An 18,084-nucleotide genomic window follows, 5' to 3' on the forward strand; every position below is an offset into this window, starting at 1 on the left:
CATATTATCCTGTCTGTCTCTCCGTCCCTCTCATCTCCTGTCTGTCTCTCCGTCGCTCTCTTCTCCTGTCTGTCTCTCCGTCCCTCTCATCTCCTGTCTGTCTCTCCGTCGCTCTCTTCTCCTGTCTGTCTCTCCGTCCCTCTCTTCTCCTGTCTGTCTCTCTGTCCCCCTCTTCTCCTGTCTGTCTCTCTGTCCCCCTCTTCTCCTGTCTGTCTCTCCGTCCCTCTCTTCTCCTGTCTGTCTCTCCATCCCTCTCATCTCCTGTCTGTCTCTCCGTCCCTCTCTTCTCCTGTCTGTCTCTCCGTCCCTCTCATCTCCTGTCTGTCTCTCCGTCCCTCTCTTCTCCTGTCTGACTCTCCGTCCCTCTCATCTCCTGTCTGTCTCTCCGTCCCCCTCTTCTCCTGTCTGTCTCTCCGTCCCTCTCATCTCCTGTCTGTATCTCCGTCCCTCTCATCTCCTGTCTGTCTCTCCGTCCCTCTCTTCTCCTGTCTCTCTCTCCGTCCCTGTCTACTCCTGTCTGTCTCTCCGTCCCTCTCTTCTCCTGTCTGTCTCTCCGTCCCCCTCCTCTTCTGTCTGTCTCTCCGTCCCTCTCTTCTCCTGTCTGTCTCTCCGTCCCTCTCATCTCCTGTCTGTCTCTCCGTCCCTCTCTTCTCCTGTCTGTCTCTCCGTCCCTCTCTTCTCCTGTCTGTCTCTCTGTCCCCCTCCTCTTCTGTCTGTCTCTCCGTCCCTCTCTTCTCCTGTATGTCTCTCCGTCCCTCTCATCTCCTGTCTGTCTCTCCGTCCCTCTCTTCTCCTGTCTGTCTCTCCGTCCCTCTCTTCTCCTGTCTGTCTCTCCGTCCCTCTCATCTCCTGTCTGACTCTCCGTCCCTCTCATCTCCTGTCTGTCTCTCCGTCCCTCTCATCTCCTGTCTGTCTCTCCGTCTCTCTCTTCTCCTGTCTGTCTCTCCGTCCCTCTCTTCTCCTGTCCGTCTCTCCGTCCCTCTCTTCTCCTGTCTGTCTCTCCGTCCCTCTCTTCTCCTGTCTGTCTCTCCGTCCCTCTCTTCTCCTGTCTGTCTCTCCGTCCCTCTCATCTCCTGTCTGTCTCTCCGTCCCTCTCTTCTACTGTCTGTCTCTCCGTCTACATATTATCCTGTCTGTCTCTCCGTCCCTCTCATCTCCTGTCTGTCTCTCCGTCCCTCTCTTCTCCTGTCTGTCTCTCCGTCCCTCTCATCTCCTGTCTGTGTCTCCGTCCCTCTCTTCTACTGTCTGTCTCTCCGTCTATATATTATCCTGTCTGTCTCTCCGTCCCTCTCATCTCCTGTCTGTCTCTCCGTCCCTCTCTTCTCCTGTCTGTCTCTCCGTCCCTCTCTTCTCCTGTCTGTCTCTCCGTCCCTCTCATCTCCTGTCTGTCTCTCCGTCCCTCTCTTCTCCTGTCTGACTCTCCGTCCCTCTCATCTCCTGTCTGTCTCTCCGTCCCTCTCATCTCCTGTCTGTCTCTCCGTCTCTCTCTTCTCCTGTCTGTCTCTCCGTCCCTCTCTTCTCCTGTCTGTCTCTCCGTCCCTCTCTTCTCCTGTCTGTCTCTCCGTCCCTCTCTTCTCCTGTCTGTCTCTCCGTCCCTCTCTTCTCCTGTCTGTCTCTCCGTCCCTCTCATCTCCTGTCTGTCTCTCCGCCCCTCTCTTCTACTGTCTGTCTCTCCGTCTATATATTATCCTGTCTGTCTCTCCGTCCCTCTCTTCTCCTGTCTGTCTCTCCGTCCCTCTCATCTCCTGTCTGTCTCTCCGTCCCTCTCTTCTACTGTCTGTCTCTCCGTCCGTCTCATCTCCTGTCTGTCTCTCCGTCCCTCTCATCTCCTGTCTGTCTCTCCGTCCCTCTCTTCTACTCTCTGTCTCTCCGTCTATATATTATCCTGTCTGTCTCTCCGTCCCTCTCATCTCCTGTCTGTCTCTCCGTCCCTCTCTTCTCCTGTCTGTCTCTCCGTCCCTCTCATCTCCTGTCTGTCTCTCCGTCCCTCTCTTCTCCTGTCTGTCTCTCCGTCCCTCTCATCTCCTGTCTGTCTCTCTGTCCCTCTCTTCTCCTGTCTGTCTCTCCGTCCCTCTCTTCTCCTGTCTGTCTCTCCGTCCCTCTCTTCTCCTGTCTGTCTCTCCGTCCCTCTCTTCTCCTGTCTGTCTCGCCGTCCCTCTCTTCTCCTGTCTGTCTCTCTGTCTATATATTATCCTGTCTGTCTCTCCGTCCCTCTCTTCTACTGTCTGTCTCTCCGTCTATATATTATCCTGTCTGTCTCTCTGTCCCTCTCATCTCCTGTCTGTCTCTCCGTCCCTCTCATCTCCTGTCTGTCTCTCCGTCCCTCTCTTCTCCTGTCTGTCTCTCCGTCCCTCTCGTCTACTGTCTGTCTCTCCGTCTACATATTATCCTGTCTGTCTCTCCGTCCCTCTCATCTCCTGTCTGTCTCTCCGTCCCTCTCTTCTCCTGTCTGTCTCTCCGTCCCTCTCATCTCCTGTCTGTCTCTCCGTCCCTCTCTTCTACTGTCTGTCTCTCCGTCTATATATTATCCTGTCTGTCTCTCCGTCCCTCTCATCTCCTGTCTGTCTCTCCGTCCCTCTCTTCTCCTGTCTTTCTCTCCGTCCCTCTCATCTCCTGTCTGTCTCTCCGTCCCTCTCTTCTCCTGTCTGTCTCTCCGTCCCTCTCTTCTCCTGTCTGTCTCTCCGTCCCTCTCATCTCCTGTCTGTCTCTCCGTCCCTCTCTTCTCCTGTCTGACTCTCCGTCCCTATCATCTCCTGTCTGTCTCTCCGTCCCTCTCTTCTCCTGTCTGTCTCTCCGTCCCTCTCTTCTCCTGTCTGTCTCTCCGTCCCTCTCATCTCCTGTCTGTCTCTCCGTCCCTCTCTTCTACTGTCTGTCTCTCCGTCCCTCTCTTCTCCTGTCTGTCTCTCCGTCCCCCTCCTCTTCTGTCTGTCTCTCCGTCCCTCTCTTCTCCTGTCTGTCTCTCTGTCCCTCTCATCTCCTGTCTGTCTCTCCGTCCCTGTCTTCTCCTGTCTGTCTCTCCGTCCCTCTCATCTCCTGTCTGTCTCTCCGTCCCTCTCTTCTCCTGTCTGTCTCTCCGTCCCTCTCATCTCCTGTCTGTCTCTCCGTCCCTCTCTTCTACTGTCTGTCTCTCCGTCTACATATTATCCTGTCTGTCTCTCCGTCCCTCTCATCTCCTGTCTGTCTCTCCGTCGCTCTCTTCTCCTGTCTGTCTCTCCGTCCCTCTCATCTCCTGTCTGTCTCTCCGTCGCTCTCTTCTCCTGTCTGTCTCTCCGTCCCTCTCTTCTCCTGTCTGTCTCTCTGTCCCCCTCTTCTCCTGTCTGTCTCTCTGTCCCCCTCTTCTCCTGTCTGTCTCTCCGTCCCTCTCTTCTCCTGTCTGTCTCTCCATCCCTCTCATCTCCTGTCTGTCTCTCCGTCCCTCTCTTCTCCTGTCTGTCTCTCCGTCCCTCTCATCTCCTGTCTGTCTCTCCGTCCCTCTCTTCTCCTGTCTGACTCTCCGTCCCTCTCATCTCCTGTCTGTCTCTCTGTCCCCCTCTTCTCCTGTCTGTCTCTCCGTCCCTCTCATCTCCTGTCTGTCTCTCCGTCCCTCTCATCTCCTGTCTGTCTCTCCGTCCCTCTCTTCTCCTGTCTGTCTCTCCGTCCCCCTCTTCTCCTGTCTGTCTCTCCGTCCCCCTCTTCTCCTGTCTGTCTCTCCGTCCCCCTCCTCTTCTGTCTGTCTCTCCGTCCCTCTCATCTCCTGTCTGTCTCTCCGTCCCTCTCATCTCCTGTCTGTCTCTCCGTCCCTCTCTTCTCCTGTCTGTCTCTCCGTCCCTCTCTTCTCCTGTCTGTCTCTCCGTCCCCCTCCTCTTCTGTCTGTCTCTCCATCCCTCTCTTCTCCTGTATGTCTCTCCGTCCCTCTCATCTCCTGTCTGTCTCTCCGTCCCTCTCTTCTCCTGTCTGTCTCTCCGTCCCTCTCATCTCCTGTCTGTCTCTCCGTCCCTCTCTTCTCCTGTCTGACTCTCCGTCCCTCTCTTCTCCTGTCTGTCTCTCCGTCCCTCTCTTCTCCTGTCTGTCTCTCCGTCCCTCTCATCTCCTGTCTGTCTCTCCGTCCCTCTCATCTCCTGTCTGTCTCTCCGTCTCTCTCTTCTCCTGTCTGTCTCTCTGTCCCTCTCTTCTCCTGTCTGTCTCTCCGTCCCTCTCTTCTCCTGTCTGTCTCTCCGTCCCTCTCATCTCCTGTCTGTCTCTCCGTCCCTCTCTTCTACTGTCTGTCTCTCCGTCTATATATTATCCTGTCTGTCTCTCCGTCCCTCTCTTCGACTGTCTGTCTCTCCGTCTACATATTATCCTGTCTGTCTCTCCGTCCCTCTCATCTCCTGTCTGTCTCTCCGTCCCTCTCTTCTCCTGTCTGACTCTCCGTCCCTATCATCTCCTGTCTGTCTCTCCGTCCCTCTCTTCTCCTGTCTGTCTCTCCGTCCCTCTCTTCTCCTGTCTGTCTCTCCGTCCCTCTCATCTCCTGTCTGTCTCTCCGTCCCTCTCTTCTACTGTCTGTCTCTCCGTCCCTCTCTTCTCCTGTCTGTCTCTCCGTCCCCCTCCTCTTCTGTCTGTCTCTCCGTCCCTCTCTTCTCCTGTCTGTCTCTCTGTCCCTCTCATCTCCTGTCTGTCTCTCCGTCCCTGTCTTCTCCTGTCTGTCTCTCCGTCCCTCTCATCTCCTGTCTGTCTCTCCGTCCCTCTCATCTCCTGTCTGTCTCTCCGTCCCTCTCTTCTACTGTCTGTCTCTCCGTCTACATATTATCCTGTCTGTCTCTCCGTCCCTCTCATCTCCTGTCTGTCTCTCCGTCGCTCTCTTCTCCTGTCTGTCTCTCCGTCCCTCTCATCTCCTGTCTGTCTCTCCGTCGCTCTCTTCTCCTGTCTGTCTCTCCGTCCCTCTCTTCTCCTGTCTGTCTCTCTGTCCCCCTCTTCTCCTGTCTGTCTCTCTGTCCCCCTCTTCTCCTGTCTGTCTCTCCGTCCCTCTCATCTCCTGTCTGTCTCTCCGTCCCTCTCTTCTACTGTCTGTCTCTCCGTCTATATATTATCCTGTCTGTCTCTCCGTCCCTCTCTTCGACTGTCTGTCTCTCCGTCTACATATTATCCTGTCTGTCTCTCCGTCCCTCTCATCTCCTGTCTGTCTCTCCGTCCCTCTCTTCTCCTGTCTGTCTCTCCGTCCCTCTCTTCTCCTGTCTGACTCTCCGTCCCTATCATCTCCTGTCTGTCTCTCCGTCCCTCTCTTCTCCTGTCTGTCTCTCCGTCCCTCTCTTCTCCTGTCTGTCTCTCCGTCCCTCTCATCTCCTGTCTGTCTCTCCGTCCCTCTCTTCTACTGTCTGTCTCTCCGTCCCTCTCTTCTCCTGTCTGTCTCTCCGTCCCCCTCCTCTTCTGTCTGTCTCTCCGTCCCTCTCTTCTCCTGTCTGTCTCTCTGTCCCTCTCATCTCCTGTCTGTCTCTCCGTCCCTGTCTTCTCCTGTCTGTCTCTCCGTCCCTCTCTTCTACTGTCTGTCTCTCCGTCCCTCTCTTCTCCTGTCTGTCTCTCCGTCCCCCTCCTCTTCTGTCTGTCTCTCCGTCCCTCTCTTCTCCTGTCTGTCTCTCTGTCCCTCTCATCTCCTGTCTGTCTCTCCGTCCCTCTCTTCTACTGTCTGTCTCTCCGTCTACATATTATCCTGTCTGTCTCTCCGTCTCTCTCTTCTCCTGTCTGTCTCTCCGTCCCTCTCTTCTCCTGTCTGTCTCTCCGTCCCTCTCTTCTCCTGTCTGTCTCTCCGTCCCTCTCTTCTCCTGTCTGTCTCTCCGTCCCTCTCATCTCCTGTCTGTCTCTCCGTCCCTCTCTTCTACTGTCTGTCTCTCCGTCTATATATTATCCTGTCTGTCTCTCCGTCCCTCTCTTCTACTGTCTGTCTCTCCGTCTACATATTATCCTGTCTGTCTCTCCGTCCCTCTCATCTCCTGTCTGTCTCTCCGTCCCTCTCTTCTCCTGTCTGTCTCTCCGTCCCTCTCATCTCCTGTCTGTCTCTCCGTCCCTCTCTTCTACTGTCTGTCTCTCCGTCTATATATTATCCTGTCTGTCTCTCCGTCCCTCTCATCTCCTGTCTGTCTCTCCGTCCCTCTCTTCTCCTGTCTGTCTCTCCGTCCCTCTCATCTCCTGTCTGTCTCTCCGTCCCTCTCTTCTACTATCTGTCTCTCCGTCTACATATTATCCTGTCTGTCTCTCCGTCCCTCTCATCTCCTGTCTGTCTCTCCGTCGCTCTCTTCTCCTGTCTGTCTCTCCGTCCCTCTCATCTCCTGTCTGTCTCTCCGTCCCTCTCATCTCCTGTCTGTCTCTCCGTCCCTCTCTTCTCCTGTCTGTCTCTCCGTCCCTCTCATCTCCTGTCTGTCTCTCCGTCCCTCTCTTCTACTGTCTGTCGCTCCGTCTACATATTATCCTGTCTGTCTCTCCGTCCCTCTCATCTCCTGTCTGTCTCTCCGTCCCTCTCTTCTCCTGTCTGACTCTCCGTCCCTCTCATCTCCTGTCTGTCTCTCCGTCCCCCTCTTCTCCTGTCTGTCTCTCCGTCCCTCTCATCTCCTGTCTGTCTCTCCGTCCCTCTCATCTCCTGTCTGTCTCTCCGTCCCTCTCTTCTCCTGTCTGTCTCTCCGTCCCTGTCTACTCCTGTCTGTCTCTCCGTCCCTCTCTTCTCCTGTCTGTCTCTCCGTCCCCCTCCTCTTCTGTCTGTCTCTCCGTCCCTCTCTTCTCCTGTCTGTCTCTCCGTCCCTCTCATCTCCTGTCTGTCTCTCCGTCCCTCTCTTCTCCTGTCTGTCTCTCCATCCCTCTCTTCTCCTGTATGTCTCTCCGTCCCTCTCATCTCCTGTCTGTCTCTCCGTCCCTCTCTTCTCCTGTCTGTCTCTCCGTCCCTCTCATCTCCTGTCTGTCTCTCCGTCCCTCTCTTCTACTATCTGTCTCTCCGTCTACATATTATCCTGTCTGTCTCTCCGTCCCTCTCATCTCCTGTCTGTCTCTCCGTCGCTCTCTTCTCCTGTCTGTCTCTCCGTCGCTCTCTTCTCCTGTCTGTCTCTCTGTCCCCCTCTTCTCCTGTCTGTCTCTCCGTCCCTCTCTTCTCCTGTCTGTCTCTCCGTCCCTCTCTTCTCCTGTCTGTCTCTCCGTCCCTCTCATCTCCTGTCTGTCTCTCCGTCCCTCTCTTCTCCTGTCTGTCTCTCCGTCCCTCTCATCTCCTGTCTGTCTCTCCGTCCCTCTCTTCTCCTGTCTGACTCTCCGTCCCTATCATCTCCTGTCTGTCTCTCCGTCCCTCTCTTCTCCTGTCTGTCTCTCCGTCCCTCTCATCTCCTGTCTGTCTCTCCGTCCCTCTCTTCTCCTGTCTGTCTCTCCGTCCCTGTCTACTCCTGTCTGTCTCTCCGTCCCTCTCTTCTCCTGTCTGTCTCTCCGTCCCCCTCCTCTTCTGTCTGTCTCTCCGTCCCTCTCTTCTCCTGTCTGTCTCTCCGTCCCTCTCATCTCCTGTCTGTCTCTCCGTCCCTCTCTTCTCCTGTCTGTCTCTCCGTCCCCCTCCTCTTCTGTCTGTCTCTCCATCCCTCTCTTCTCCTGTATGTCTCTCCGTCCCTCTCATCTCCTGTCTGTCTCTCCGTCCCTCTCTTCTCCTGTCTGTCTCTCCGTCCCTCTCTTCTCCTGTTTGTCTCTCCGTCCCTCTCATCTCCTGTCTGTCTCTCCGTCCCTCTCTTCTCCTGTCTGACTCTCCGTCCCTCTCATCTCCTGTCTGTCTCTCCGTCCCTCTCATCTCCTGTCTGTCTCTCCGTCTCTCTCTTCTCCTGTCTGTCTCTCCGTCCCTCTCTTCTCCTGTCTGTCTCTCCGTCCCTCTCTTCTCCTGTCTGTCTCTCCGTCCCTCTCTTCTCCTGTCTGTCTCTCCGTCCCTCTCATCTCCTGTCTGTCTCTCCGTCCCTCTCTTCTACTGTCTGTCTCTCCGTCTATATATTATCCTGTCTGTCTCTCCGTCCCTCTCTTCTACTGTCTGTCTCTCCGTCTATATATTATCCTGTCTGTCTCTCCGTCCCTCTCATCTCCTGTCTGTCTCTCCGTCCCTCTCATCTCCTGTCTGTCTCTCCGTCCCTCTCTTCTCCTGTATGTCTCTCCGTCCCTCTCATCTCCTGTCTGTCTCTCCGTCCCTCTCATCTCCTGTCTGTCTCACCGTCCCTCTCTTCTCCTGTCTGTCTCTCCGTCCCTCTCATCTCCTGTCTGTCTCTCCGTCCCTCTCTTCTCCTGTCTGACTCTCCGTCCCTATCATCTCCTGTCTGTCTCTCCGTCCCTCTCTTCTCCTGTCTGTCTCTCCGTCCCTCTCATCTCCTGTCTGTCTCTCCGTCCCTCTCTTCTCCTGTCTGTCTCTCCGTCCCTCTCATCTCCTGTCTGTCTCTCCGTCCCTGTCTTCTCCTGTCTGTCTCTCCGTCCCCCTCCTCTTCTGTCTGTCTCTCCGTCCCTCTCTTCTCCTGTCTGTCTCTCTGTCCCCCTCTTCTCCTGTCTGTCTCTCCGTCCCTCTCTTCTCCTGTCTGTCTCTCCGTCCCTCTCATCTCCTGTCTGTCTCTCCGTCCCTCTCTTCTCCTGTCTGACTCTCCGTCCCTCTCATCTCCTGTCTGTCTCTCCGTCCCCCTCTTCTCCTGTCTGTCTCTCCGTCCCTCTCATCTCCTGTCTGTTTCTCCGTCCCTCTCATCTCCTGTCTGTCTCTCCGTCCCTCTCTTCTCCTGTCTGTCTCTCAGTCCCTGTCTACTCCTGTCTGTCTCTCCGTCCCCCTCCTCTTCTGTCTGTCTCTCCGTCCCTCTCTTCTCCTGTCTGTCTCTCCGTCCCTCTCATCTCCTGTCTGTCTCTCCGTCCGTCTCTTCTCCTGTCTGTCTCTCCGTCCCTCTCATCTCCTGTCTGTCGCTCCGTCCCTCTCTTCTCCTGTCTGTCTCTCCGTCCCTCTCTTCTCCTGTCTGTCTCTCCGTCCCTCTCTTCTCCTGTCTGTCTCTCCGTCCCTCTCTTCTCCTGTCTGTCTCTCCGTCCCTCTCTTCTCCTGTCTGTCTCTCCGTCCCTCTCATCTCCTGTCTGTCTCTCCGTCCCTCTCTTCTACTGTCTGTCTCTCCGTCTATATATTATCCTGTCTGTCTCTCCGTCCCTCTCTTCTACTGTCTGTCTCTCCGTCTATATATTATCCTGTCTGTCTCTCCGTCCCTCTCATCTCCTGTCTGTCTCTCCGTCCCTCTCATCTCCTGTCTGTCTCTCCGTCCCTCTCATCTCCTGTCTGTCTCTCCGTCCCTCTCTTCTCCTGTCTGACTCTCCGTCCCTCTCATCTCCTGTCTGTCTCTCCGTCCCTCTCATCTCCTGTCTGTCTCTCCGTCTCTCTCTTCTCCTGTCTGTCTCTCCGTCCCTCTCTTCTCCTGTCTGTCTCTCCGTCCCTCTCTTCTCCTGTCTGTCTCTCCGTCCCTCTCTTCTCCTGTCTGTCTCTCCGTCCCTCTCATCTCCTGTCTGTCTCTCCGTCCCTCTCTTCTACTGTCTGTCTCTCCGTCTATATATTATCCTGTCTGTCTCTCCGTCCCTCTCTTCTACTGTCTGTCTCTCCGTCTATATATTATCCTGTCTGTCTCTCCGTCCCTCTCATCTCCTGTCTGTCTCTCCGTCCCTCTCATCTCCTGTCTGTCTCTCCGTCCCTCTCTTCTCCTGTATGTCTCTCCGTCCCTCTCATCTCCTGTCTGTCTCTCCGTCCCTCTCATCTCCTGTCTGTCTCACCGTCCCTCTCTTCTCCTGTCTGTCTCTCCGTCCCTCTCATCTCCTGTCTGTCTCTCCGTCCCTCTCTTCTCCTGTCTGACTCTCCGTCCCTATCATCTCCTGTCTGTCTCTCCGTCCCTCTCTTCTCCTGTCTGTCTCTCCGTCCCTCTCATCTCCTGTCTGTCTCTCCGTCCCTCTCTTCTCCTGTCTGTCTCTCCGTCCCTCTCATCTCCTGTCTGTCTCTCCGTCCCTGTCTTCTCCTGTCTGTCTCTCCGTCCCCCTCCTCTTCTGTCTGTCTCTCCGTCCCTCTCTTCTCCTGTCTGTCTCTCTGTCCCCCTCTTCTCCTGTCTGTCTCTCCGTCCCTCTCTTCTCCTGTCTGTCTCTCCGTCCCTCTCATCTCCTGTCTGTCTCTCCGTCCCTCTCTTCTCCTGTCTGACTCTCCGTCCCTCTCATCTCCTGTCTGTCTCTCCGTCCCCCTCTTCTCCTGTCTGTCTCTCCGTCCCTCTCATCTCCTGTCTGTTTCTCCGTCCCTCTCATCTCCTGTCTGTCTCTCCGTCCCTCTCTTCTCCTGTCTGTCTCTCAGTCCCTGTCTACTCCTGTCTGTCTCTCCGTCCCCCTCCTCTTCTGTCTGTCTCTCCGTCCCTCTCTTCTCCTGTCTGTCTCTCCGTCCCTCTCATCTCCTGTCTGTCTCTCCGTCCGTCTCTTCTCCTGTCTGTCTCTCCGTCCCTCTCATCTCCTGTCTGTCGCTCCGTCCCTCTCTTCTCCTGTCTGTCTCTCCGTCCCTCTCTTCTCCTGTCTGTCTCTCCGTCCCTCTCTTCTCCTGTCTGTCTCTCCGTCCCTCTCTTCTCCTGTCTGTCTCTCCGTCCCTCTCTTCTCCTGTCTGTCTCTCCGTCCCTCTCATCTCCTGTCTGTCTCTCCGTCCCTCTCTTCTACTGTCTGTCTCTCCGTCTATATATTATCCTGTCTGTCTCTCCGTCCCTCTCTTCTACTGTCTGTCTCTCCGTCTATATATTATCCTGTTTGTCTCTCCGTCCCTCTCATCTCCTGTCTGTCTCTCCGTCCCTCTCATCTCCTGTCTGTCTCTCCGTCCCTCTCTTCTCCTGTATGTCTCTCCGTCCCTCTCTTCTCCTGTATGTCTCTCCGTCCCTCTCTTCTCCTGTCTCTCTCCGTCCCTCTCATCTCCTGTCTGTCTCTCCGTCCCTCTCTTCTCCTGTCTGTCTCTCCGTCCCCCTCTTCTCCTGTCTGTCTCTCCGTCCCTCTCTTCTCCTGTCTGTCTCTCCATCCCTCTCATCTCCTGTCTGTCTCTCCGTCCCTCTCTTCTCCTGTCTGTCTCTCCGTCCCTCTCTTCTCCTGTCTGTCTCTCCGTCCCTCTCATCTCCTGTCTGTCTCTCCGTCCCTCTCTTCTCCTGTCTGTCTCTCCGTCCCTCTCATCTCCTGTCTGTCTCTCCGTCCCTCTCTTTTCCTGTCTGTCTCTCCGTCCCTCTCTTCTCCTGTCTGTCTCTCCGTCCCTCTCTTCTCTCTGTGTATTTTATTTTATTTTCGAAACATAATTTAAACATGAACATTAAATCAAACTGACCTCTGATCTGTTTCCTGTCTGTCTTTCAGCTGTCGAAGGTTCCTGTGTCCACATGTGAGAGACAGACAGACTGTCAGTCTTGTCTCTCTGTCAGAGACCCGTACTGTGGCTGGTGTGTCCTGGAGGGAAGGTAGGTCTGTCTGTCTGTCTGTCTGTCTGTCTGTCTCTCTGTCTGTCTGTCTCTTTGTTTATCTCTCTGTCTGTCTGTCTCTTTGTTTATCTCTCTGTCTGTCTGTCTCTCTGTCTCTCTGTCTGTCTCTTTGTTTATCTCTCTGTCTGTCTCTCTGTCTGTCTGTCTGTCTTTAATAGTTCTGATGATGTCATATTTTTTGGGTCCAGATGTTCCCGTAAACATCAGTGTCGTCGTCACATGCAGCCCAACCATTGGCTGTGGAGCTTTGAACCGACCAATCAGTGTGTGACAGTTCAGAGCCTGAGGCCGGCCAATCAGAGCAAAGACGAGCAGACGCAGGTATGTTTACACCACCTGTACACAGGTGTGTGTGTGTGTGTGTGTGAGTGTTGATGAGTCACAGTACAGCGTAGCAGTGCAATCAATAATCAATAGCCAGACGTATTCGTGACTTTTGTTTACATGTTTATCTCCAAGGTAACACTGTCGGTCGTCCAGCTTCCCGCCCTCACGGAGGTGGAGTCTCTGTCCTGCGTCTTTGGACTCCTCCCACCTCAGCCCGCTGTCGTCACAGCAACAAGTATTACCTGTCAATCACCTGCTCCAGAATTCCTCCCACCCATGCTAACAGGAAGTGGTGAGTGAACAGCTGATGTTGATTAGGACTTATTCTGTTTTTAAATAATGCATAATGTCTCTGACATAATGTCATACTACATACTCAATCAGTATGTATCGCATACTGCGTACTCGATCAGTATGTACCGCATACTGCGTACTCGATCAGTATGTACCGCATACTGCGTACTCGATCAGTATGTACCGCATACTGCGTACTCGATCAGTATGTACCGCATACTGCGTACTCGATCATTATGTACCGCATACTGCGTACTCGATCATTATGTACCGCATACTGCGTACTCGATCAGTATGTACCGCATACTGCGTACTCGATGAGTATGTACTGCTTACTACATACTGCAAAAAATGTACTGCATACTAACGTACTCAATCATTATGTTCTGCATACTAAATTAACAGTTAGATATACCATTCTTAGAAGATTGATCTCTCTGAAGTAAACCAATAAACAATACCACGGTCATGTCACATCATGGATCACGTGACTGTATAGATCACATGATCACATGATACTTTTGTTAGTAGGCCTATGTGATTATATCTACCACTGTTCTCACTTCCTGTTCCTGTGACTCTCTGATTCCAGATCACATGATCCTGCCTGTGTCACTGATATTTGGTCATGTGACCATCGCCACGGGCAACATGACCTTCTACGACTGTGGAGCTGTGAGCCGCCTGAACCAGAGCTCCCAGTAAGAAATAATGTACACCAGTACAGTCTTAATGATGATGATGATGGTGATGAAGATGATGATGATGATGATGGATGCTTTCAGGTGTCTGGCGTGTCTCATCAGTGTCTGGAGGTGTAACTGGTGTCCTCTGGATCAACTCTGCGCTCACAACCACAGCTGTGCCAACCAACACATCATCCTCAACCAGAGAGTGAGACAACCTGTCTGTCTGTCTGTCTGTCTGTCTGTCTCGGTAGGTCTGTTTCACCCTGTCTCCTGTCTGTCAACAGGAGTCTTCTGGTCCCACTTCTTGTCCTTTGGTTTTCGCCCTGCAGAGTTCTGCCTTAGTGCCTTTGGGCCTGACCACCACCGTGGTGCTGAGGGGACGAAACCTGGATGTCTACACAGTGAGAACTGTTTATAATGATCATATCAAAGTATATAAGTACATAATAGTACACAATATATACAATAAGGATCCTCTGATTAACAGTAAGGACCCTCTGATTAACACTAAGGATCCTCTGAATAATACTAAGGACCCTCTGATAAACACTAAGGATCCTCTGATTAACACTAAGGATCCTCTGATTAACACTAAGGATCCTCTGATTAACACCAAGGACCCTCTGAATAACACTAAGGACCATCTGAATAACACTAAGGACCCTCTGAATAACACTAAGGACCCTCTGATTAACACTAAGGATCCTCTGATTAACACTAATGCTGCGTTCACACCAAACGCTTCGCAACTTCATCGCGCCGCGTATTCGCGTCATTTGCGCTGCCGGTCAAAACGCCGGGGACCATTTGTGTTCATGTGTGAATCGCGCTGGATGCACCGGAGAGGGGGCGCGGCTTACCGCCCTGAAAGCCGTTCAACTGTCCGCCATTAAGCATGAAAGAAATAACCTCTATTTCTGCTTAGTACGTGTTGTGGAAGTCACAGATATCCCGGGAAACTAAACGCCGTCATGTCTGGGTTCATAATATTGTCCAGAGGAGCTCCATGGATTTTATCGAGCTGTATTCACTGTATCTAGCAAGCCACACGTCGCTGTTTACTACAGCTGTATGAACACAAAATTAACTGATTTGGCTGTGATTTAACGGCAATAAACCGACAAAAAGGGACTCCGAAATAACTACGTAATGATGCCGATTTGATCGTAGAGCTCTGGGTGAACACAGACGGCTACAGTATTTATTTCCTGATTCAACAATGGCAGGATGTCACTGATGACAGCAGCATCTCAACGCTGATAGGCTATCGCGCCAGGGCGTAACGCGAATATTTCGCAGAAGTTGAAAAATTTCAACTCGGGCATTTGGGGCGATTTGGCGTTTGATGCGGATTCGCGTCAATCGCACTGCAAATTCGCGTCAATCGCGCCGCGCCATCGCAAATTCGCGCCGCGCCAGTCTCAGCGCGTCTGTGCATAGACTTTGTATGTAATCTACTTGCGCGAAATAATTCGCGACGCGTTTGGTGTGAACGCAGCATAAGGATCCTCTGATTAACACTAAGGATCCTCTGATTAACACTAAGGATCCTCTAATTAACACTAAGGATCCTCTGATTAACACTAAGGATCCTCTAATTAACGCTAAGAATCCTCTGATTAACACTAAGGATCCTCTGATTAGCACTAAGGATCCTCTGATTAACACTAAGGACCCTCTGATTAACACTAAGGATCCTCTGATTAACACTAAGGATCCTCTGATTAACACTAAGGATCCTCTGATTAACACTAAGGACCCTCTGATTAACACTAAGGACCCTCATTCAGATTCTATCATACCGTAGGCACAGCTACGGGAGCAATTTTGGGGTTAAGTGTCTTGCTCAAAGACACATCAACATGCGACTAGTGGAGCCGGGGATCGAACCGCCGATCCTCTGATTGAAGGACGGCCCTGCTCTCCACTTAGCCACAGTCGCCCAAAAAATCTTCATTACATTACATTACAGTCATTTAGCAGACGCTTTTATACATGTGTATATATATGTGTATATATTATAATACTTTGTTTCTCATGCAGGATGAAGCTCCTTATGTGTGTGTTGTACAAATCGAAGGAGTCCAGATTAATCTGCCAGCTGCTGTAGAAAAAAAACCCGACAACACACACACCTTCACCTGCAGCCCCCATCAGGTAACACCACCTCATGTGCTAATGCTAATGCTACTTAAAGAGTGTTCACCTTAAAGGTGCAGTGTGGAGGATTTCTAAGGATCTGTTAGTAGGATTTTATATAAACAATCACTAGACACTAAGAGTTGTTGTGTTTTCATCATCTGAGAGACAATTCTGAAATTAATGAAGTCTGTAACCACCTGTCTGTCTTTCACCACCTGTCTCTCTGTCACCACCTGTCTCTCTGTCACCACCTGTCTCTCTGTCACCACCTGTCTGTCTGTGTGTAGTTTCAGTATGCTGTCAGTCAGCTTCAGTACTCCAGTGATGTCTACCTGCGTAGAGGAGAGAGACGCATCGACGTCTCACCTGGCCTCCGACGTAAGAACCTGACGTGTGTGAGTGTGTGTGTGTGTGTGTGTGTGTGTTTGTGAATGAGAGATCTCATTGGCTGATATTTGTTCCCTGTGTTATTCAGTCCAGCTGTACGACTGCTCTGCTGGCCAATCAGATTGCTCACAGTGCCGGGCGGTGCCTGAGGAGTACGGCTGTGTTTGGTGTTCAGGAAGTCCCGCCCCCAGTTGTGTTTACAACCAATCCTGTACCAGCGTACCTGCAGACACCTGCCCGCCTCCTCAGATCACACAGGTGAGTCTCATGTTTGGAGAGGGCCCGTCTGTTGCATGGAAACTGTAGCGTGAGCGGCTCCTGCCCCGTGTCTCAGCGGGGAAGTCTTTCACACCTAACACGGTGGTCACTCCGTCGGCTGTCCCTCCTGCGAGGATGTACGTTCCTCTTGGTGGTGTCGGAACAATACCTTCGGCCTTTTATCTCACCCCGTAGATAAATCGTTAGGATTTCGGAATTATTGTCTTCTTGAAAGTCTTTTACGGCTAATGCCCTATGCGCTCTCATAGGATGTAACCCTAACACCCTGTATGAACAGTTATCTACATCGTCTATACTTTACTATTGCCTGTTGTGAACATTCTCTCCATTTTATGACTAACACTGCAAGTCTTCACCCAGAGAACTCACCTTAAGCTCCTCTGCATGTTTCAGTCGTCACATCTTATCGCACCATTAACGGACAGGGGAAGAGGGTTAAACTGTTCTAAAGGACCAGAGTACTTTGTTTGGCTTCAGACACTTGATTTTGATATGAGGTATTCTCCAGTCACTCTCTGGCTATTCTCCCCCTCCTCTCACCTCTCTCCTCTCTCCTCTCTCTTCGCTCTGCTGTTCTCCTGTCAGTGCAGGCAGCTCTCAGTCAGCTCTAGAGTTGTTGTTTTTTTGTTTGTTTTTTTCCTTTCATGCTGTCCTCTGATAGCAAAAGGGTCTTCTGTCCCCCTATAAGTGGGTAAGACAGAAAAGGGGTCTCATTTTAGCCATCTCTGAGGGGGTAAGACCCCTAAAGGGTCTTCCTTTCCCTTTAGAGTGGGTAAGAGGTCTATCCCATTCTCTGGGTGGGGAGAAGCCCAAATCTCACAGTTTTCTGCTGCTTTTTATGCTGATCTCAGGCTGGCACCTCCTTCATTTCATGTGTCACTCACACATGAGTCCTCCTCTCTCTAGAGCTGACCAGAATGTAACTGGTTGTAACTGGTTGTAACTGGTTGTAACTGGTTGTAACAGGTTGTAACAGGTTGTAACTGGTTGTAACTGGTTGTAACTGGTTGTAACTGGTTGTAACTGGTTGTAACTGGTTGTAACTGGTTGTAACTGGTTGTAACTGGATGTAACTGGTTGTAACAGAATGTAACTGGTTGTAACTGGTTGTAACAGAATGTAACTGGTTTGATCCTGTTCAGAAGAGTAAGGATTCTAAAGGTTTGGAGTGACTATTTTATATAAGGCATCTATGCAGTTTATATGGTTAATCACGTCTATCATAAAACAAAAACAAGTTATATTATGACGGTTATAAAAAGTGTAAACAAGCTATATGTTGTGCTGGTTATACTTTGAAAGAAAAGGGTTACAGGTTATAATAGTTATGCTTTCATACTTTTCTACGATCTTTCTACAAAACATTCAAACTGTCTGTCTGTCTGCTCACCTGTCTGCAGGTGCGTCCTGTCTCCGGTCCGCTGGAGGGCGGGATTCTGGTGACCATCACAGGGTCCAATCTGGGGATGAGGTACCAGGATGTGGTGGGCGGAGTCACAGTTGCAGGTGTTCAGTGTCCACCTCAACCTGAAGGATACCAGATCTCCACCAGGTAACACACACACACATCTCACACAAACACACACACACATATACACACACACAGACACACACGCAGCGCACACACACTCACTCTCACACACACACACAGACACACGTCTCACCTGATAGCACACTTTATCTCAGATACAACTTTGAGGTACTTGTGTGTGTGTTTATAGGGTTGTGTGTGAGCTGCAGTCCAGTGGGAAGCAGAGGGAGGGGCCTGTCCTGGTTACCGTGGGAACAACTCCACCTGGAAAGTCACAACAGATATTCACCTATCAGGTAACAGAGATTGTTGTCCAGATGTTGAACCAGCTGAGTCCTTCTCCTGAGCTCCTCACCAAGACTCCCTGCAGAGGAACCACCAGGACCAGCGTACCCCTTCCCTTGTGTGTGTTGGGACCCGGCCCGATGGATTCAGAGTCCACCACCAGCCTGTGTCGATCTATTTCAACCTTTATTGAAAAAGTGTTGCAACTGTCGTGAACTTGTATTGATGTCAGTAAAAATAGTTTTGATGCATTATTTTAAACAATGTGTGTTTTTGCATTCAGGACCCGCAGCTCCTGGATCTTGTTCCTGATAAAGGTCCGGTCTCTGGAGGAACCAGACTGACCATCAGAGGACGACAGCTGCTGACCGGACAAAGGTCCGACCTGAGTGCCTTCCTGGGCCCCCAACCGTGCTACATGTGAGTACTACATTACTACCACTACTACTAATACAACTGCTACTAGTACTACTGCTACTAATACTACCACTACTGCTACTAATACTAGTACTACTACTGCTACTACTACTAATATTACTGCTACTAGTACTACTGCTACTACTAATACTACTGCTAGTACTACTGCTACTAATACTAATACTTCTACTAATACTACCACCACAGTTGAATGGATTGACTTTAAACTTTATACTGTTGTAATAAACTTCATTCATTTTTTGTTCCACCTGCTGAAAAATCTGAT

The 18,084-nt window shown here is 51.6% G+C and overlaps 1 protein-coding gene across 1 annotated transcript in view; it reads left to right on the forward strand.

The window, feature by feature from the left end:
- Positions 1-18,084, forward strand: part of plxnb3 (plexin B3) — an 89,193-nt gene that overhangs the window by 55,376 nt on the left and 15,733 nt on the right. The window contains exons 7-18 of the mRNA XM_076076335.1: positions 11,326-11,426; positions 11,636-11,768; positions 11,907-12,066; positions 12,661-12,769; positions 12,854-12,962; positions 13,042-13,158; positions 14,801-14,914; positions 15,187-15,277; positions 15,375-15,544; positions 16,966-17,117; positions 17,287-17,392; positions 17,665-17,801. Coding sequence (XP_075932450.1) covers positions 11,326-11,426; positions 11,636-11,768; positions 11,907-12,066; positions 12,661-12,769; positions 12,854-12,962; positions 13,042-13,158; positions 14,801-14,914; positions 15,187-15,277; positions 15,375-15,544; positions 16,966-17,117; positions 17,287-17,392; positions 17,665-17,801 — 1,499 coding nt within the window. The remainder of the gene's footprint in view (positions 1-11,325; positions 11,427-11,635; positions 11,769-11,906; positions 12,067-12,660; positions 12,770-12,853; positions 12,963-13,041; positions 13,159-14,800; positions 14,915-15,186; positions 15,278-15,374; positions 15,545-16,965; positions 17,118-17,286; positions 17,393-17,664; positions 17,802-18,084) is intronic.

Source organism: Anarhichas minor, unplaced genomic scaffold (assembly GCF_050575085.1).
Source record: "Anarhichas minor isolate MPS153535 unplaced genomic scaffold, ASM5057508v1 ptg000056l, whole genome shotgun sequence".
In the NCBI taxonomy this organism is placed as follows: domain Eukaryota; kingdom Metazoa; phylum Chordata; class Actinopteri; order Perciformes; family Anarhichadidae; genus Anarhichas; species Anarhichas minor.